The 22840-nt window shown below is 38.7% G+C and overlaps 1 protein-coding gene across 4 annotated transcripts in view; it reads left to right on the forward strand.

Moving 5' to 3' along the window:
• mpp7a (MAGUK p55 scaffold protein 7a) overlaps nucleotides 1-22840 on the forward strand; it is a 135572-nt gene that overhangs the window by 62131 nt on the left and 50601 nt on the right. For all 4 annotated transcript variants that reach the window (XM_067485904.1, XM_067485905.1, XM_067485903.1 and 1 more), the window contains 6 exons: nucleotides 2874-3005; nucleotides 17420-17501; nucleotides 17919-18004; nucleotides 18369-18443; nucleotides 19148-19344; nucleotides 19909-19973. In XM_067485904.1, coding sequence (XP_067342005.1) covers nucleotides 2874-3005; nucleotides 17420-17501; nucleotides 17919-18004; nucleotides 18369-18443; nucleotides 19148-19344; nucleotides 19909-19973 — 637 coding nt within the window. The remainder of the gene's footprint in view (nucleotides 1-2873; nucleotides 3006-17419; nucleotides 17502-17918; nucleotides 18005-18368; nucleotides 18444-19147; nucleotides 19345-19908; nucleotides 19974-22840) is intronic.

Here is a 22840-nt window from a genome sequence, read left to right on the forward strand (position 1 = left end):
ATCCAGCCCACCATAATTCGGGTGCACTAATAGAGATCCACTGCCTTTTAATTGTATGTTAGCCAGCATATTCATGGGCATTTTTTGTCCTTTTTGTCCTTTAAGTTCAGGGTCACTAGAGCATATCACTGGTCCACATGTTTGGCACAATTTCTTTCCTGGCGCAAACCTCCCCAATTTCTACCAGGCTTAGGACCATCACTGTTCTGCTGGGGATGGGGATTTTCTTAGTGTGTGTGTGCATGCGTCACAGCATGGGGGAACAAGAGGAAAAAACAGAAAGACACATTTAGCTGATCCACAACAGGAACTTTCGGAATTTAAAAAATCAGAAAGGGAAAGTGACTTATTTAGATTTCTATGGGACACTATAATTTTGTGTTAGTTAAAGTTTCTGTTGGAGTTTGTTTTAAAAAATAAGGCAGCATCGAGATATTATTAATCTCTTCTTTCATTTAGCTGTTCCTGTCTGCAGCCTTTTGTTATGCACATGCACAACTGAAGAAAGCCAATTGGAAACTTGGTTACTCATTCTCTGATTGATAAGCACGGGAAGGACATGCAAGAAATGCTGCAGCTGGCCAGGGGTTCTCTAGCTGTGAGGTGCCAGTGCTAATCACGCCACCACTGTATTGCCCTGATCACAGTCATGTTAATGAGTATATTTCAGTTCAGTAATTGTCAGTAATTATCTGATTTACAGATTCAGCACTATTCTAATCTATTCTTGGGGCTAATGCTCTTAAGCATCAACAAAAAACTATAGTTCTGTTTCTTTAGCACCATCTTCACCCTGCTGACAGGCTGATGGAGGCTAGGCTGACCCACTCTGGGAATTTAATAATTCATTATGTCAAATTTAAATTGATTTAATAAATGAAAGACAAAAATAGATGGTAGCCGGAAAATTTGAAAAATTTTGCTCCATTAATTCACTTTAAATATTTTACTATGCATGCATGCATAGCATTTAGCCATGCATGTTCATCTGTTTGCTCAGAATATTTGTAACATTAGTGATTTCAGCAAAGTTTTGGGGAATCTGCAATTGGAAAGCACCTATTAATGTCTATATAGTGCTATGAAAACCATTTATACGTTTTATAAAGCACAGGTTTAGGATCTCATTTCTATTTAGTTTAATTCTACAGGCACCATCCGAAATAGTTTCAAGCATTCCAAGAAAATATTTAACGCCATATTGACAGGATCCACAGACATAAAATACAACACAAAGTGTGTATTTATGTACAGTGCAATTAAAGGCCAGAAACACTCTGATAGGCCTGTTCTGAGAAATGAAAAAACTGATGCTGGGAAGATTGTGACAAAATTACATAAAAAGTAAATGTGGAAAAGAACCAACTAAGAAAGACGGGATAATGGTATCTGAGTGAAGTTTGGACAGGAGAAGACAAGAAAAATTATAAAAAAGATAAGGTAAAGATAGAGATAAAGATAATTTGCACCAACATGGAAACATGGAACTTTGCAGCAGTAAACCTTAGTCTAACTATGATGGTAAATTGTCTGTACTTGCATTGCTCATTCACACAAAATCACACACGCACTGATGCTGCTATGCAGCTGGCCTGCACCAACTGGGATTAATCTGTATGAGCCATTGGTAGTTTTCTCTGTGTTTGTTCTGCTTAGTTTTTTCTATGGCCAACGTGTCTTGAAAGGTTGGGTGAATTAAGAAGTGTATGTATCAGTGTACCAAAAATGTAATCAATGAAATCACATAACTGCCTTTAAAGTTTGCTTAGTCAGTTGTCAGGGAAATTATGTTTTGTTTACTGCTATTGGAGCTACAAGGTACAGCTATTGGTCTTAGCGGGGCAGCGCAACAAGGTAGTAGTGAAAGTTGAGTGTGTAGCTGTGGAGGTACGTGCTTTCTTACTGCTTTCTGTGAATATATTTTGTGGAATGTTCTTTAGGAATCAACGTTTCCTGAGGAATTACTTCGTTATCAACTGAATTATGTAACCAGGAATTTAATAAATGCAGCGTTGGCCTTTACAAACCAATTTGGAGTTGTAATGAAAATGAACTGGAATCATTCATCAAGGTTACAGTCTAGAAAAAATAAAATAGGAGAAATAAGCACTAAGAAAAAGTATTTGTGTGTATATTAGTTACTTTGTTTCTCTGTTAATCCCAGCCACAGAACTGCCTCCTTTTCTCATCTGCTCCCAGTTAGGAACATCTTGAATTCTGCACTGCAGCATGCTCCTGTGTCATAAAAGACGTTACTTCTCACCATATTCTACTGTTTCTTTCTCTCTCACAACTTTTGTCGAGCAGATGGAGTGGAAGATGTTTTTTTAATTTTCTCTCATATTCTCAACAATTAAAAAAAGCAACACACATCCAGCTGCATCTCAGTGCAAACACACAGTTGTTAAATAATTCTAAAAATTTATATATCAATTATACCATTCTTTACTGTGTCCTGTCTCTCTTTCATTTTTGCTAATGAAGATGTGAAATATCTGAGGGAGCTGAAAACTAAATTACTTTGAGTCTGCCACTAAACAGGGCAGAACATCATTTTGAGTTTTAACCACTTTGCCTTGGAAATCATTGCTATAGTGACCAAAGTTTCCCTCCACACTTCTACTTGCAGTAGGTGCTGATTGCCTGATTTAATCATTCAAATGACAATTAACCTATTTATAGTTAAGTACTGAAAGCTGAATGCTCTGAATGCTTCTAAGTAAATCACCAATCACATGAGAGAGAGATCACAATTTACAATGCAGCAGCCTGTGCCTTTTCTCTTCCGTGCAAAAATAAACTAACTGTAGACTGAACTCTGAATAACATAATATGTCTTCTGTTTCTTTACTTCTACTTTTTCCTTTTTCTAGAGCATTCTGGTGGCCCATGACACAATTGCCCAGAAGAATTATGAACCTGAACTACCTCCATTGCCTAAAGACATTGAAGATGATGAAGATTCAGTGAAAATCATAAGACTGGTTAAAAACAAGGAGCCTCTCGTAAGTAACTTATTTTGAGAAATATATACGCACGTGTATGTGTAAATATATATGTGTGTGTATACACACTTGTGTGTGTGTGTATGTGTGTGTGTGTGAATATACACATATATATATATGTGTATATGTGTACCATAAATTAGTTTAATTTTTGGACCACTCTTCTTTTGCTCCAGGTCATATTTGAAGGATGCCTTTTCCCAACTGCTGTTTTTAGGTCTCTCCACAGGACTCAAATCTGGACTCATTGCTGGCTATTTCAGGTCTTTCCAGCGCTTTTTTTGTGACCATTTCTGAGTGCTTTTTGGGGTGTGTTTCGGGTCATTGTCCTGCTGGAAGACCCATGACCTCTGGTGGAGATGCAGCTTTCTGACACTTGCCACTATGTTGCGCCCCAAAATTCTTTGGTAATCATCAGATATCATGATACTGTTCAAACAGTCAAGGGATCCAGTGCAAGAAGCAGCAAAGCAACCCCAAAACATTTTTGCACCTCCACCATTTTTGACTGTAGGAATTGTGTCTTTTCTTTAAAGGCCTCATTTCTTTTTCTGTGAACAGTGCCATTATGCAAATAATTCTACTTTCGTCTCATCTGTCCCCAGTACATATAGTTTTTGGCAAACTCCAGTATTGCTTTTTCTATCCTTTTTCGTCAGCAATTTTCATGGGTCTCTTACTATAGCGTCCCTTTTCATTCAGATGGCGATGGATAGTGCGAGCTGACACTCTTGAACCCTGTGTCTGCAGATCAGCTGAATTTGTTTAGAAGTTATTCGGGGTACTTTATCCACCATTCGAACAATCCTTCGTTGTAATTTTTTATAAATTTTGCTCTGTTATTATAAGAAGAGGATTGACTATGCCTTGTCTATGCTTTAATCATGTCATGCAACCGTTTTTACAAAGCCATGTGATTACCTGCCCACTGTTGTATACGAAGCTCAGACGAGTGTCCACCACATGTTCAATGGCTGTCAAGGACATACCCAGTTGTACCTAGTAAATATTTACGGAAAGGATTTTCATGTGTGCCAGAGTTGAACAAGATAATACCACAGAAGGATTCTCATGTATGCCAATGTTGTGAACCAAGTTTATGTCACGAATGGAAATTATGGAGCTCAGAGCTAAGGGACTATTCTTGGCCTTGTGCACCTTGTGTCTTTTGGAGTTTTTTAATATTGTGTTCCTAAGGGATCTTGGAGTTTTGGTATTGTGTCACTAAGAGGATTTTGGAGTCCTTTTCATATCAGGAGATTCACCACGGCTACATTCCATAAATCTTCCCCAGTGGACACTCCTCCTACCGTTTCCTACCCTCTCTTCGCTGCATCTAAGGATCAATCTACACTGCCAGGACCATACTCCACTCTTCACCACAAGACCCCTGCCTCTCCTCCAGAGTGAGTGGGGAGACTCTCGTCTCCCCACTCACTCACCCACTCACAAGTCTTGTTTCATGTTTATACTCCATATCCCACAAGTCATTGCTAAGTTATTCATCTGCTTGTCCTTGCCTTATTGGGTCTAGCCTTAAAACCAATCCTTTACAGGAGGTTAGCTACAGTGCCATGGGCTGTAAACCTCTTGATGATATTGTGCACAGTGGACACAGGAACTTGTACCCTTAAGATTGTCCATGTTTTTACACAATTTTTTCTCTCTCAAATCAACAAATGCCTCTATACACTTCTTTCTTTTCTCCATGCTCAGTGTGACACACAACACAAAGATTGAAATATATACACACAGATATGTGTAAATACATATGTGTGTGTGTGTGTCTCTGTGTGTATATATACGTATATATATGAATATGAATAGGCTTCTTTCATCCCACCAAAAAGTGAAGAAATTGTCTTGTTGGGCCATTTGCTTTGAATAAGATTCATTTTATGGTTGTTCCCATTCTGCATTGGTTGCGAGTCCTTGAACGTTTTGACTGACTTTAGTGACCTGCACACATTAAACCTTCAGCTGTTCGAGTTCTTGATGGCTTTTTTTAAATATCTCCATCTGTTATCATAGCACTTTGTCATTTCCTGAGGCCCGACATGTCATTGACCTGTGCTGGACATTTCCCTGGCTGCCTCTATTTTCAGTTTGTGGTTTTCATCGTAACCACCATCTTGGCTTAAGTTTGGGATACACCTCTTACCATACCCCAGTGAAAAGGAAACACACCTAAGCTATTTCCATGTTCCTGTCTGTAGCATGTCCTGTGGAATTGCTCAATGCAATAATGTGGCTTAGAGGAATTCTTACTCTCTCACAACACAGTATTTTGTCTGGTTATTCCTGCCTCCTCCCAAGCGTGATTTTAGGTCACATTCCCTAAACCCAAAGTGGGACTTACACCCGCTCCATTTAATCATCTAGATGGTATGTTTCCATTATGCAACTAGAGTCTTTGTTGAGTATTTTGGCTCTTCAAAACACCCCAAAGACATGTTGACAATGTATTATATTGTATCTACTGGCACAATAAGGAAGGAGTTATTTATGGAATTATGTTTTTTCACAATAGATTGGAGAAACTAAATTCTCCTACAGTGCACTACAGAGTGCAACTGGAAGTTAATTTAACAATATTTCCTCACAACTCTCTTCTGTCTGAACATTTTATAATAACATTTGAATTTATAATAACGGACTCAGCAGTTAGGGAAGAATTCCACTATAGCAGGTCTTCTTTTCCTTTTGGCTGTTCCCTTACAGGGGTTGCACAGTGAAACATGTGCCTTCATCTAACCCTATGGTCTGCATCCTCTTCTCTCACACCAACTAACTTCATGTCCTCTCTCACTACATCCATAAATCTCCTCTTCGGTCTTCCTCTAGACCTCCTGCCTGGCAGCTCCAACCTTACCATCCTTCTACTGATATATTCACCGTCCCTCCCCTAAACATGTCCAAACCACCTCAATCTGGCCTCTCTGACTTCATCTCCAAAACATCTAAAATGAGCTGTCCCTCTGATTTATTCATTTCTGATCCTGTCCATCCTCGTCACTCCCAAAGAGAACCTCAACATCTTAAGCTTTGCTACGTCCAGCTCTGCCTCCTGTCTTTTCTCTAAGCCGAACAAAATCGCTGGTCTCACCCCCGTCTTGAACACCTTTCCTTTCATTCTCGCTGATATTCTTTTACCACGCAACACACCTGACACTTTTCTCCACCCATTCCAACCTGCTTGCACTCACCTCTTCACCTCTTTTCCACACTCTCTGTTGCTCTGAACCATTGACCCTAAGTCCTGCACCTTCTTCACCTCTGCTCCCTCTAACCTCAACGTTCCACATGGGCCCCTCTTATTGACACACATGTATTCTGTCTTGCTGAGGCTAAGCTTCATTCCTCTTGTTTTCCAGAGCAGACCTCCACCTCTGTAGATTTTCCTCCACCTGCTCCCTGCTCTCACTACAAATCACAATGTCATCTGAAAACATCATAGTCCATGGAGATTCCTGTCTAACCTCATCTGTCAGCCTGTCCATCACCAGAGCAAATAAGAAGGGGCTAAGAGCCGATCCTTGATGCAGCTCCACCTCCAGCTTGAACTCCTCTGTCACACTTACAGCACACCTCACTTACAGTTTACAGCTCTTATACATCACCTGCACCAATCTAACATACATCTCTGCCACTCCAGACTTCCTTATACAATACAACAGCTCCTCTCTTAGCACCCTGTCATATGCTTTCTCTAAATCTACAAAGACACAATGCAACTCCCTATGACCTTCTCTGTACTTCTCCATCAGCATCCTCAAAGCAAATACTGCATTTGTTGTACTCTTTCTAGGCATGAAACCATATTGCTGTTCACAAATGCTCACCTCTGCCCTTAGGATAGCTTTGACTACTATTTCCCAAAACTTCATGTATGACTCATCAGCTTTATTCCTCTGGAGTTGCCACAACTCTGCACATCTTACTTGTTGTTAAAAATCAACACCAACACTACATTTCTCCTCCATTCCTCGGGCATCCTCTCACTCCCCAAGTCTTGTTAAACAAACTAGTCATAAACTCTACTGCCACCTCTCCTAAACACCTCCATACCTCCACATGTATGTAATCAGGACCAGCTGCCTTTCCACTCTTTATCCTCTTCAACATCCTCCTCACTTCACTCTTACTAATCTTTGCTACTTCCTTCTCCACACCAGTCACCTCTTCTACTCTTCTTTATCTTGCATTTTCCTCATTCATCAACTCTTCCAAGTATTCCTTTCATCTTTCCATCACACTCCTGGCACCTGTCAATACATTTCCATTCTTATCTTTAATCACCCTAACCGGCTGCACATCCTTCCCATCTCTATCACTTTGTCTGGCCAATCTGTACAAACCCACCTCTCACACTTTAGTGTAAATGGTAAATGATCTGCACTTATATAGCGCTTTTCTAGCTATTGGCACTCAAAGCGCTTTACACTGCTTCTTATTCACTCATTCGCACTCACAATCACACACACACTCATACACCGATGGGGGAGCTGCTATGCAGCTGGCCAATACTCACCGGGAGCAACTAGTATAACCAACCTAGTATACAAATCCTCAAATGCTCTTGTTTTGGCCTTTGCAGTCACCCTATGTTCCTGCCTCTTCTGGAAGAAAGTGTTCGCTACAGCCATTTCCATCCTCTTTGCAAAGTCTACCACCATCTGTCCTTCTGCATTCATGTCCTGAAGACCAAATCTGCCCATCAGATTCTCATCACCTCTGTTCCCTTCACCTACATGTCCATTGAAATCTGCATCGATCACCACTCTCTCACCTCTGGGGATGCTCTAAATCACTTTATCTAACCCACTTCGGAATTTCTCCTTATCTTCTAACTGACATCTTACCTGTAGGGCATAACCACTAAACAAGTTTGAACATCACGCCTTCAATTTCCAGCTTCAGACTCATCACCCTGTCTGATACTCTTTTCACCTCTAGAACATTCCTCACAAACTCCTCTTTCAGGCTAACCCCTACTCCAATTGTCTTCCTATCTGACCCATGGTAGAACAACTTGAACCCTGTTCCCGAGCTTCTAGCCTTGCTACCTTTCCACCTGGTCTCCTGGACATACATTACATCCACCTTCCTTCTCTGCATCATGTCAACCAACTCTCTAGCCTTCCCTGTCATAGTTCCTACCACCAGTCCTACATTCTTAGCATTCCTAAGAAATGTACCCGAGACTTACAAATAGAATACAACATTTGCTAGGATAATATACTGTATGGAATGCAAAAAATGCAAGAAATCTTTTTGTTGTACAAAAAACAAATTAAGCCAAATTAAAATACACATTTTAGTTATATATCACACCCCTTAACAGCTTTATAAAAAGGGCATTTGGGTTAATGGTAAATGTACAACATGTGATGCAGCAGAAGCAACCTTAATAATAAATTAAAAGCTTTGTGTTTTGGCATAACCATATGGTTGTTTATCATCCATTTGTCTTTTTTATTATGTATACACAAATAAAATTATCCAATAAAATCAAAAGCACATCAAAAAATAAAACAAAATTACAAAAGTAACCTAAAAAGTAACCTCCAGAGTTAAACTTTATTTACAATTTTTTTTAAGTCTCTCACAGGTTATCATGGGGCTTAATGTAGTCGTTGAAAGCTATGCTGAAGATTACCAAGCATAATATACAGTTTGTGTCTATGTATATGGTTTAATGTTTTTGTAAATACTGTGAAAATACTTATATTTGACTATACCGTATATTGTATAAATAAAAGTAATAAAAATGAAATTTTAATTTGTTGCAAATTCCCGGATATTTACATTCTTTGAAATTCTATCAAAAAAATTTAATATTGTATAAAGCAGTGTAGATGTTTGTACGTGTACTACACCCAGTCCTGCACCTGCTACACCATTATTGCAGCCTGCTGTGTTGTGAATGTACAAAGACATGACTTCCAAAACCACAGCTGAGGTGTTCCCAGGTCTTAATATCATAGGCCTTTGAAATCAAACATTATTCTCCCATTTTGTGTGATCATAAAATGTGTACACATGTCTCAGCACTCCTGCTCTTCTCTGCACTCAAGAAAGCATGAGTGTTGAATGGGGACATTGTTTCCCAACAGACCAGGTGCTCCTTTTCTGCCTACTTTGAGAATTAAAAGTGACATGCGAAAGTGCTGTTTTCTTGACTTAGCATTAAACTGTGAAAATACTGAACAGTCTCACAGCAGAGATAGACCTCTCCCCCTGACACAAGAACATCTTTGTATATGTATACACATCCAGCTCATGCCTTTCTCATAAAAAAATCACACGCATACTGTATAGTACATATTGACTAAATACCTGCCCAAGTTGTATCAAAGAGACACAATTCTGCTCACCCTACATGCCAATTTATGCAGACAGTCTGAAAAAACAAATCATACTTGGTGTGATGCACATTTACACTCAGATTCAGAGACCTTTTTGAAGAACCGAGGTGGGAAGTTAAGCGATCCTGTCAGAAATCCCTTTACATAACATTATCTAGCAACTTCTCCTGGAATCTCTCCTATTTGCTGTAATTAATGTAATAAACTGCAATTTTCCTTTTTCTAAGTATACTTGTCAATTTCAACTACTAGGGCAAGAGCAGGGTTAGGGAAATAAGAAAGGAAACCAGAGCCTAGAAATGAGAAGGGGAATGGAATGGGAATGGGAGACATAGCTTTTATTTGTTGCAATCACACCACCTGATTGACTACAGTAGGTGCTATAGTTCACTAGATGGGACTGGTCTGAAGTGGCAGCTCAAATTAGAAAAAAGATAGTGATTTTCATCTTGGCTCAGGCTAATGATTTACAGCACAGTTATGTACAGTTACATTTCCTCATTTGAAATGTAAAATTTTAAATGAATTGAATATATTTAAATATATATATTTTAATCATGTTTTTATTGTCTCTTTAAAAGACAGTTTGTGCAAGTGAATTACAATTAGCACTTTTTAATATAACAACCTCCAAATGTCCAAAATAAATTAACAACCAGTACTCTCCTCCTCCACCCTAAAAACACATTCTCATGAGAAATTAAAAATAGACAATAATAACAATAATTATTATCATTCTAGTCATAAATAAATGGGTAAAAATAATTACATAAACAAACAAAATTGGAATTTAGTTTTACCCTTTTGGCCCATTCTGTTAGGTCATTGTAGGCAGTACATCCATTTGTTTTTGTGTGATCAGACCATCTGTGCGAACATTACTTGAAAACCTTAATTGTTTAGGAAATTATAAAAAAGGCCCCATATTTTCCAAAATCTATCAAGCTTATTTTTTTCCTTGCTAATGAAAACTTGTACCTTTCAGCAACTGAGAAACACCACATAAGGTTTTTTCCACATCAGAGCCAGGCTTCATGTAGCGTCTAAGAGGCAGAGACTTATTCATGTTTGTTTTTTGTTTATTTTTTAAGATTGGATGGTTATCAGGAAACATATTCATATTATTTTAACAAAAATGTGCCTGAGAAGGTGTAACATATTTCTCCAAATGTAGTAATTAGTGGGCAATCCCAAATACAATGTAACACTTTTTTTACTGTTATATTTTATACACGTATCTGGGTTATTGGGACTAAAATAATGCAATCTAGCTTGTGTTTTGACAGTTTGACTGTGAGTTAGGAGGCAAGCCTGTGACCATTCTTCTGCTTATTATGGAGAATTGATACTTGACCCTTGCTGTCTAGATGTCTTAGAGTGAGATCTCTGTATTACTCTGTATAGACATAATGTAACACCTTATCTAAAGGTATTTATATTTATAATAATACCCACATTAGCTTATGCTTCAGGTTGGAGTGTACAGTTAAAATCTGCCGTTTTTACAAGGTAACCAAGCAGAGCAGATGTCAGAAAAGGTGGTCTGAAAAAAATTAGGATCATCAGTGGTCCCGTATACATTAACCAGGTTGAACCCGTAAACATTAATCATCTTAATGACAGTAAGTTTAAATGGAACAGTTTTGTGTATAAGAGACATTACTTCACAGCAGTTTGAACTGAATGAACCAAAAATAAAGGATTAATAATAACAACTGAACCAGAAAGTTGTATGACTAACCTAAATAGACAGTGGGTCTGCTCTTTTTCCCTAAAGCCCGAGTTAAAGGTTTATGAGCTATGCTGTAAGTTGACAAAACTTGACATTTACCAGAGTAGTTCAATTATAAGTGTCTTTTACCATCGCTCTTCGTGGTGTCGTTCTTTCAGTCCTTTCACAAACTCTCCAGTTTCCTCTGCTGAATCTAAAGAGTGACGTTTTCCTTTATAGGTTATGAGTAGTTTCACTGGGTGTACAATTTTGTACCATAGGCCAGGCTTAGCCAGGGAGATGATCGTCAAGTTTAAGTCTCAACCCTTTCAGTTGTGCCTTTTATGATTGTGGTCTCTGCTAGCAGAGATGGGATTTCATCTTGGTTGGTGCTAATTCTATCTTCTGCCTCTGTTACTCATACTTTGTTTGCAGTTCAGCTCGAACACCATGTACTGCATCCATGAGCCCATCAAATCTTGAAGAAAACTCTTCCTTCATTGCTCTAATCGCTGTATTTTGTTAGAGCTAGCAGACATGTTGGCACCTGTTGTTTCTCCAGTATGGCTACTCTTAACTGTGTTATTAGCTTGTGTTGCAAAGTCTATTGTGTCTCCTACTTTCACCAAATTTTGCACCTGTTTTCTTGGCTTCGTTGCCCTTGTTCCCGTATTGTTTACTAAAGTAGGACTTCTTGGTCGGTCACTTAGAGAGAAGTTTATCGGAGCGGGCGTGATATGCTACCGATTAGCAGTGCACATAACCGTTCATTAATGTAATATTTAATGCACATACATCTAGTACAAATATTGCCTTATCAGAAATGGAAGTTCAAGCGTTGAAGTGTGTCATTTCATCTTACCTCACTGACATGGCATAAATTTCACGCACCTTGCCTGGAATGCTTCCTCTAATGCCACAGACTCTGTAGCACTGTTCACAAACAGTATATGATGAAATATTGCTGCTATTTGCTCATGATCAAAAAAGAATTTCACATTTAGGTAATAATTAACAGTCATATTTATTACCTCAATGTGCTGTGTTATCATGTTCATCATGTATCATGTACCCTTACAGTGAAATGGCATATAAGGGGATGCAAATTTGACTTCAAACTTAATATGACAACAGTGCAAATTGTATCATCAGAAGTAACAAAAATGGTACAGTAATAGTAGTATATTATAGTATAGTAAGTTGTAGTAAAATAATACAATTTAATTTGGTGCAAAAATTTGCATCCCCCTGAACTTTTCTGATGAAGGAACATTTAGTGAAAAAAATAAATCTTTTAGTTTTTTTGATAAGGGAATGCAAGCATTTGTACCCAACTGAAGTTCTCTTTATAGGTGAATGTAACACCAAATATTTCTGTTGTTGTTTCTGTTATTTATGTTTGTGAAATGCCACATTGTTCAATTGTGTTCAAGTGGCAGTGGTTTCACATTTGTGGCCCCACAATTGATATAGTTTTCTGTCAGGTTAAAAATATTGGAGTAGCTTTAGTTGTGAACATGAATAAGATAAAGAGATCTAAGGATCCTTTCAGTCCACTGAGGCAATTGGTAGACAGGCTGCACATAGTTTGACTTAAACCCTGAGACATGTGATGAGCCAGGCTGAGATAAATAGCCAGCCTTTTCGTCATCTTTACAACCAGAGTACAAGCCTTCCAGCTTCCATCATGTAATCCAAGCCATCCATCAGGTCCATCAACCAGAGTGCACTCTAATTGCCCCATAAAGACTTAGTTTGCTAGAAATTCACTGTGGCTTAGTCTGGCCAAACTACCCTGACATCCAAAATTTAGCTTGTCTTACCCTTCTATCTGCTAAATTTTCATGGCACTACTGCGCTGACAGTTTTCTGGACAGTATTACCTTCATTCCATTCACTCTTAATAAACACGCAGACACATACATGAGGGTATCCAAATTTCAATCTCTATTTTCTTTTTTTTTCTTTACTGTATGAGGTGTGAGCCATGTGTCATCACATACTTAATGTGGCTGCCATGTCAGCATGTTTTCACGAGTGCATGTGCTGGGAGAGGTGTTGGCATGATATGGGCAAATGTTGCTCCAGTTCCCTTCTTTAAACAGCAAAGACTAGGCCATCACAGTCAGGCCAGCCCAACAATAACACTCAGAGCCATTTATGTGTTAGAAACTAAGGAATGAAAGTAAGAGCAATGACTGCATATGGAGCTGATCACATTAGGAGCAGACGCTTAGGATCACCTTACTGATGACTAATTGACCACAACTAGATGGCTTTTCTACATCCAAGATCCAAGAGGCCAAGCCCACCCTGATCCTCTCTTGACTGTGTTTCTGTGCCTTCTGCTCTTCAGTATTTAATTTCTAGAGATTTGGTCTAATCTACATATATTTATGTGCTCATTTAATATGGAATATTATGTTTTTCTTATTTTTCTTAATTTTGTAAACCAGTATATGAATATGTAGACATTACCCTTCTGACTTCCTGCACTCTTTCCATGCACAAGACAATTCTGCAATAGCTTCAGCCATCAGTTTTTGCTAATACTGTACTTAGCTTCTACACCAGGTCATCTATCTTTGGGTTTGAGGTCTTTATTTATAATGTTTTTTTATCCTGCCCCCTCCATACATAATTCATGACAAGTTCTTTTTATATCATGTATGTACATGTACACAGGTATTCTTGCATGGTTCTCTCAGTCAGGTTTGTAAAAGGCACTGGATAACTCAACCCCAAATAGAATAAGAATAAATATAGGTCTAGGTCATGGCAATTAAAATATACTAAAAAGCAGCTAATATACAATGAGGGCAGATGTGTCAAGATTTCTTCAAATTCTTTATAAATGTCAACTTTTACTCAGGGATGAACTGATTAGATTCTGATAATCAAAGGTCAAGCTCGTTGCTAAAGTCAGATCATCTGTCTGCTAAGTAAAACCTTTCTGAACTTGACATTAAATAATTTTGGTTTCTTATTATATCCCTTGAAGTTATTGTATGTTCTGTTCTTCATAGGTCACTCACTCTCACCCGCTTTTACTGTCATCTCTGGCACCCACTCATTTACCCAAATTTCTGGCTCTTATACCTCCCACCCAGTCAACTTGTCAGTCCTGACCCCCGTCTAGTCTTTCACTTACCCTCTAGTCTGGCTTGATTATTTTGCAACTAGAGTGTTTTGGGCTGCTTCCATAGCAGTGTTGAGTTGGACTGGCAACCCCTCTCTTTATAAATCCCGCCCTATTTCCTACAAGCTTGGATCACCTATGTGTAAAAGGAAAATGAGTTTGGACCAATTTGTCCAATGATACCTTTGTTTGCTGTTCTACTGGTGTGCAAACAGAAAATATTTTGGGTTTACTTTTTAACCCAAATGGGTTTCGCTAAACCCATCCATTTGTGCTTGCACGTTAATTGTGCTGCTCTATAATCAGCATTGGCTATGTGTTAATACAAGTCGTGAAAGTGGTGTTTATAAATGGTATCAGTGTTTTAACATTTCATTTAAATCAACTGTGTCACACAGTTTACATGTACAGACCATACAGACCAGATTCTATATTGTATAGCCATAAACTTGCAGTGCAGAGTGTATCTGTGGAGTTTGTGCAGACATGTTATTGTTGTTATAAACTTGAAGTTTAAGGCTATCCCTCTGAATAGGCCTCAGACTGCCACTAGCTATTAGCGACCCTAAGAGACATAATGAATATGTCAATCATGATGCTGGAAATCAGCGAGCATTAGGGAGGCAAAACAGCAAAAAAGGAAAGTTAATGATCATATGCTGTAATACCCCTTTAAGGTTTCTTACACATTCGCCATTTCACTCTGTCTGTCATAATCGGTTTTTCCATGCTGGATTCTATTCTTTAAAGCGCACAAATAAAAACAGGCCTCTCTCCCTCCCTGGAGGCCATTGCATCACAGACAGCTGCTTTACATCTGGCTGTTGGGGTTTAATGTGACCCTGATACTAGGGTCTGAATATGCCTTCCCTTCTCTCTGACATGCTCTACTTACTTCTCTCATACTGCATCCCCTCAAGTTTCCATAATTACCTTGTTTTCTCTGTTAAGTTCTGCTGTGTAGACCCTAACATCACCTTCTCCTGATGTATTTTCCTATTCCCTTCTCTACCTTCTCACACCCATTCCAAAGGCCTCGAACAACTTTTATTTAGAAAGAACACCATTAAGTGTGAATAGGTCTCAAAAAAAGTAAGATGACATGCTAATAGAACAGCAAAGGTCACCAATCTAGAGGGTTCTTGGTTTTGTTATTTTGATTTATTATCTGCTTTGTTTTCTATCAGCTGTAGTAACCAGAACTCCATTATGCCTGGGAGAGGTAGTAAAAAAGGGAAAATTGGTGCAGCGTGTCACACAGTGATCTATTGTTGCACTGCAGCGGTTGACCCAAGTGGCAGAGGATTTAGAACGCTGAAATAAAGCACAGCTGGTGAATAGTGTGAGGACAACACCAAAGCTGTTTTTTATTGCAACAGAAATAAAAACAAGCTTCAAGCTGGGAATAGCAGCTAAATAAAGGTGGAACAATCCTGCGGATGTTTTATGATTCCATGGTAGCCAGCTCCATCTTCTATGCTGTGGTTTGATGGGGCAGCAATATGAAGGTGGCAGACAGTAACAGACTAGACAAACTAATAAGAGAGCTGGTTCTGTTGTGGACCCTTTGCATGTTGTGGCTGAGAGGAGAATGTTGTCCAAACTCCTCTCAATTGGATATGTAACACTGCTGTCTTCATTCTAATGAATGATGTGTGGCTTTTTGTCAGGAGGAGGAGCAGTCGAAAAATGTGGACTTCAGTTGTGTTAATACAAAGTCCTTCCTGCAGGGTTATGTGGAGGTTTGAATGTGTTTGTTTGTGTTTTAGAACACAAATGATGTGTAACGATCAGAAAAGACCGTTTTGAGTTCACTGATTTACGTATTTGTTCTCACTGGTGCATTGGTGCATTTAAGGAGAGCAACTGAAAAATAATTTGGCATTTATTAAGTCAACGTCTGTCTCTTTGCAACGGCTGGTTCTCATTTTTCAAGTGGAGTTGATGTTGAACAAGCAGTAAAATTTGGGCACAACATTCTACTCTCTTTCTACTTTTAAGTCTAGGCTTAAAACCTTCCTCTTTAATAAAACATATAGTTAGTTATAGTTATGCTGCCATAGGCTTAGACTGCTGGGGGACCCACCCCCCGATGCACTGAGCTCCTTTCCTCCTCTTGACCATCTCTCCTCTCCTCACACCGCAATTTTCACCACTGTATGTCATTAACTCTGTGTGTTCTCTCCCGTAGTTGTCTTTGTCCTTCTCTGTCCCCCTCTCTCTGTCCCTTTCTGCAGGTGTCCCTGGCTTTGAAGCTGTGTGTCTTCCAGTGTGCAGCTACTGGTCCTACCAATCTGCCCGATGTTTTGTTGTTGCTTTTTGTTCTTCTGCTTTTTGCTCTGTTCTTTTCTCCCTCCCCTTTCCAATCACCCCAACCGGTCAAGGCAGATGGCCGTCCACCCTGTGCCTGGTCCTGCTGGAGGTTTCTCCTGTTAAAGGGTGTTTTTCCTCTCCACTGTTGCCTATGGCTTGCTCAGGGGGAATTGTTGGGTTCTCTCTATACATCTTTACAATCTTGACTTTATTCTGTAAAGTGCCCTGAGATGACTTTCAATTGGCGCTATATAAATAAAGTTTGATTGAATTGAATTGAACATTAACAAGAAGGACTCTTGGAAACCTTTCTGCAACATGTGTAAAAGAAGTGAATCGGTCATGAAAGTAACCCTACTAGATATAAAAAAAACAGTTTTGCCTCTTGTGCAAGCATGGCAGGGTATGATCTGTGATTGTTATTAGTGTCTTTGTACCCTTTGTTGTATAAAACTCAAACAGCCTAATTGTTGTAATTTCACAAAGATTGTATTTCTTCAAATCAAATCACAGACATACAATATGTAAAAATACTTAATTTAAATGTATCATGCAACTACACTATGAAATTATTTCTATAAAACATAGTTAAATTTCAATTCAATTCAACATAATACATACAATGCCAATTCACAACAAAAACCCTTTGAAGATCAAAGAAGTTCCCAGAGTAAAGCTTTGTTTTTTTGTTTATTTGTCTTTTAAACCCATAGTTTATTATTGGTTTAAAGCAGGCTTTCTGGTACTGTAACAGCACACAAACAAACTAGTACAAGCATGCTTTTTTAAATATTTTGATAAGGTACACCTCACCATCCTTGTAGGCCATTATCATCATGTCATTTGGCATGAAACTTTAATCCTCTCTTTTTAACCTTTGTAGGGAGCAACAATACAGCATGATGAACACACAGGAGCCATCCTTGTGGCCCGGATCATGAAAGGAGGAGCTGCTGACAGAAGTGGTCAGTTGCAACTCTTTCTCTGTTTCACAGCATGAACCGTGAGTCTGTAGTTGCACTGAATTGTGAATGTGATTTGCAGTGAATCTAGAACATGCCCCACATGTATGTTAGGACTTTTACAGAAACGCATTGGTTTTGTATCTATTGTATCAATTGTACTTTGTAAATATGAACAAGACTGTGAAGCTGTTTTTGCTGCCCACATTTTATGTTTGGTAAGCAAATTCCCTCACGTGTCAACAGTGTTTTTTTAATTTTTTTCTAATCTCAAATGTCATCAAGATAAACATGAATCTGGTATACTCCACACATATCTAAACTTTATAAACACCAAACACCAGATAGTTACATAGTACATCACTTACTTAAACTAGATTGCTGAATATAATAGATATGCAATCTTTTTTTGTGTGGTAGGTCTGATTCATGTTGGTGATGAACTGAAAGAAGTCAATGGAATCCCTGTGGATGACAAGAAACCAGAGGAAATTATTCATATGCTGGTAAGCCTAATCTGTAAGTCTGTTCTGATGACAAAAAAATGTTACAAACCAAATGTGCATTAAATTTTGTGTTTATCAAAAAAATATTTTACTCTTTTGAAATTTCAAATAAAAGGTTGGAAAATTTTGTTCATGAATGTATGTTAAGTAGCTCCTTCAAGCCTTCTCTGTTTTAGGCCTCATTCACACCCACAACAGCGACATTATGTTTTTGCCAAGCAGTCATTCTATACTAAACCCTCTCACTGCCAGTTAGGTGCTTTGTGAACTATTTGAAAGAGTAGACCATTGTTGTTTCTAGCACAGTTATCGCTACCTTACCTACTGTGTCCTGATTTTCCCAATTGTCTTTTTAAATTATCAGGCCCAGTCACAAGGAGCCATTACTTTTAAAGTTGTTCCCAGTGTCAAGGAAGAGACGCCAACCCAGGAGCCAAGGGTAGGTTTCGTCCTGGTTTCGTCCTGGCTGAATAGGAGCATGTGCATGTCCCTTGTCCATGTCTGACTCCGGACAAGGGTTTGTAGAAAGTATGATTCCCCTAACCTAATAAATTTACTAACCGTAAATTTATTAGGTTAGGGGAATCATAATCCTAATAAATTTACTAACCGTAAATTTATTAGGTTAGGGGAATCATGCTTTCTACAAACCCTTGTCCGGAGTCAGACATGGACAAGGGACATGCACATGCTCCTATTCATACTGCAATTGCTCACAGCAAAACATGATGGCAACTCTGAGTAACAACAATGATAGAGTTTTTTTGTTTTGTTTCACTGACCAACATTTAAAAGTGAAAGAAATATAACAGTAATTGAAGTGCTTCAGAAAATGACTGTCAAGAACATCGTAATCAATGTTCAATAAGTGACTCAAGCAGATTTTTCTTTTGTGGCACATGCAGATGCACGACTTCATTCTTAGTGCTGATAGAATGACATGTAGACAAGTTGGCCAGAAGTTCAGTTTCTAATTGCTATGATGAATGTCAAAAATCATGCTGAGAATTGGTAATACAACTTTACTGGTATTTGCTGTGATGACTTGGAGTTTAGACATTCTATGTTATAACTTTTCTTTTTAGTATCATTGTTTTATTCCTCTTATAGCCTCAGTCTAGCTCTTTGCCCTCTTCTGTCTAGGTGTTTGTGAAAGCACTTTTTGATTACGACCCCAAGGAAGATAAAGCTATCCCATGCAAGGAGGCTGGACTGGCCTTCAAAAAGGGCTCCATCCTTCAGATAATGAGCCAAGATGATGCAACCTGGTGGCAGGCCAAACTTGAGGGTGACGCCAACCCCCGTGCTGGCCTAATTCCATCCAAACACTTCCAGGAGAGGTAGGAAACGGCCCTAACCTGACCAACATATTCAAACTGCTGTTGTTTTTTAACAAGCCTGGCCGAACCGTCTTTACTGTGGTTGTTTAAATTTTACCATCTTTCTCTTTTACCCAATTCTTTTTTACTTCTTGCCTTGCAATGCCAAAATAGTCTGGTATTCCACACAATGTCTGGCCCGAAATGAGTAACGACAGAAAATGATAGCGCTGGTACAGATCCACTTTGGACAGCATGTGGATGGAAAAACGCACATAACTGTGCACTAAGATGGACATACTTGATGTGCAACACAGAGCTCAGGGGGCTGAGGCAGTTTTTTGGCATTCACCAACAGCACCCCAGGAGGAAGAAAACAGACACATAAACATAGGAAAAAAGAGAAGAAAGCAAATGAAGAGAGAACATTTCACAGTCCTTCCAGTTAATTCTTGCAGTTTTGTGAACAGCATGTATATTTTTCCTTTACCCCCTTACTCTTTGTGATCTTTCAACAGGTTTAGCTAACAGACTAAAACACTTTTTCTTTTGCTCTCTCTCTATCATCCTCCCCTCTGCCTTTAGGAGATTTGCATTGCGACCACCTCTTGCAACTCTCCCAATCCAGAGGACCTCTAGGAGGCGATCATGTAAGTATTTATTATCTACTGTACACTGCTAACAAACTAGATCACAAAACAAAATATTTGTTTTACAAATGCTGAAAGTCAGGGGTGGTTTTCAGGACTTCTGCAATCTGAGGCCACTTTTGAAGCTTGCCATGTGGTTGTACTGTTTCACACCTGTCATCAGAGAAAGTTTTGTGTCTGGATTTGCTTTCTCCTTACCCTTATATTCCTCTCAGCTCCATGTTCTCAGTTTCTATTTAGTCTCTTGGCAGGCTCTTTTTCGTCACATTTGTTGATGTGGTTTAAACCGTGTTGGAGCATTAATGCAAAATTGCAGGTTTGCCCACTGGAAAGGAAAGGAGCAGACTAACAATCCAGGGTCCCTTCTGAGCTTTAGCAGAGGCAAACCTATAGTGGGATGTAATGTTTACTTGTAATTAATTTTTTTTATCACAGTACAGCAGCTTTCAGATTACAAATATTTCCTTTTCTGCTGATTAACGCATTTCTGTGATGCTGTTGAGTAATCATTAATTATTTTTAATTCTTATGTTTTATTATTGAAGTAAATTTGTTCATTCACTCAGGCTTGGTGCAAAAACTCTCCTTTCTGTTTGGAGAGACTTGCAACACTCTAGATGTTCCAATAAAAGATGTTTTTTTATTAGATAAGGAATAGAAAGGACATTTTTGAAGTTCGGGTGTCCCGATGGGAATGCCAGAATCGGACATTGGGTCCGATTATGCTTTTGTGTACTTCACAGATACTGTGCCCGATACCACGCAACCTCCTATGGTAGGCTGAGGTTGAAAAATGTCTGTGGTTTGGAGCTGTTTTAAGGTAATGGATGGTAACAAAATAAAACTAGTAAAAAACTAATTAAAATCTACTCATCATCACATTTCTTAAGATTATTTTTAAAATGTAAAAAAATTGGGGGCAGGCGAAATGCTGCGGTGGAGTGGTTAGTGCTGGCGTCTCACAAATAGAAGGTTGTGGGTTCTTAGCCCAATTAGATGTGGCCTTCTGCGTGGAGTTTGCATCTTCTCCCTGTTATTGTGTAGGTTCCTTTAGTTCCTCAGTCCTTGTTTCATGTTTAGTTGGTTCATGTATTATGTTTGTGTTCTGAATCTTTTGCCTGTCAGCCTAGTTCCACTTTAGTTGAGTGAGTTTGCTATTCCTCCTTTTCTGTGCCATTTCAAAATAAGTTCCCTCTCACTGTGTTTACTATTCGGTCCATCATCATACACATAACCTGACACTGGGAAAAAGTGGTATTGGTACATTACTTATTTGAAGCTCTGTTCCAATGTTAAAGACATTAGCAATTATCTACAAATTAAAATTTGGTCTATATATGTACACAAGTGCATAAACAGATAAGTGTCTTGCTGGTATTGTGACTGTGCATCACAGTATACTGGTTGTGTTTGCGTGGAAAAAAAGGACAAAAAATAAAAAGTTGTTTACAGCTGCAGAACCTGTATGCTAGCCCCTGCCACATGGACACAATTCTTTATTTTACTCAAGTTACTTTATTTATTGAGCACTATGATGTTTGGTTTCAACCTAAAATAAATCAAAAAAGCGCACCTATATATTAGATTTTCCTGTCAGCATATTTGCAAGAACACATTTCTTTTCCTCTGTCTTTTCCAATCACACACATCTTCAAATTTTCAAACAATATGATATTTACGTCTAAAGAGTGCACAAGCTCTCCTCTGTGGTGCATAGCTTGTCTCCGTTATTCCATTCTGAATTTCCCTAAGATGTAAACCCTTAAAAAAAATTACCCTTCAGTTGTGCTTGGATTTATAGGCCTGCTCTGGTACCACAATGACCCCACTGAACCAAAACCTGCTTCTTATTGGTTGTATTTTTCCCTGTAGATTACCACTTTGCAACAGACATGTCCATTTGACTACTTGTTTCCCTCAACATGGCAGAGAGCCCTTATTGTAACATGACTCTTTAAATATGTACTTCTGAAAACAACAGCTGAACTTCACTGACCACTTCTAAACTTAGCATTAAGTTCTTTTCCCTCACATACAGGCTTTCAATTGAATTATAGATGTTGTCATTTCCTGGTTATGTTCAACTGTACTCTGGTCTACATGGTGCAGAATGGCCAAAAATAGCTTACTTAAATGTTAAATGTGTTAAATGATGTTAAAAAACATTTATCTTGCTATTTAATTTTAATGGCTTAGTTCCTTATATGAGTTATATGATTTGTAGCCTCCCCTCTCTTTGCACAATACTAGAAAGGTGTCAAAGTTAGTCCACTGCAGCTGCTACCATAGAAAGCTGTAGCTATATGTTCTTTCCAGTGACATACATACTCTAAGCATTAGTTGTTTGTGCAGCAGTTGTAAAAAGTCCCCTGATCATGTCCTCAAGATTAGAGAAATAGCTGGAAAATCATTTCCATGTTTTTCCACAAATGCACATAGAGGCTGTGTCTGAAATCACAGCCTACCCCCTCATTCCCTAATCCCTATACAATGGACACTAAGCAGTTTACTCAATAATGAGCACTCAATTGACATTTCAGACACTATTGTCGCTACAAAAATCAACTGATGAAGGAGAAAGATACATGTACCCATGTAAATCTAATTGGTGGTTTTTATAGTCCTATAACAGTCCTCTTTGATAAAGAGTTAAGCTAGTTATAGTCATGCTGCTATAGGCTTAGACTGCTGATGCACTAAGCTCCTTTCCCCCTCTTGTCCCACTCTCCTCCCACCTCTCAATTGTCACCACTGTATGACATTAACTCTGTGTGTTTTCCCCCGTAGTTGGCTTTCTCCTTCTCTGTCTCCCTCTCTCTGTCCCTGTCTGCAGGTGTCCCTGGCTTTAGAGCGGTGTGTTTTCAAGT

The sequence above is a fragment of the Channa argus genome, chromosome 19 (assembly GCF_033026475.1).
Source record: "Channa argus isolate prfri chromosome 19, Channa argus male v1.0, whole genome shotgun sequence".
Taxonomy (NCBI): Eukaryota; Metazoa; Chordata; class Actinopteri; order Anabantiformes; family Channidae; genus Channa; species Channa argus.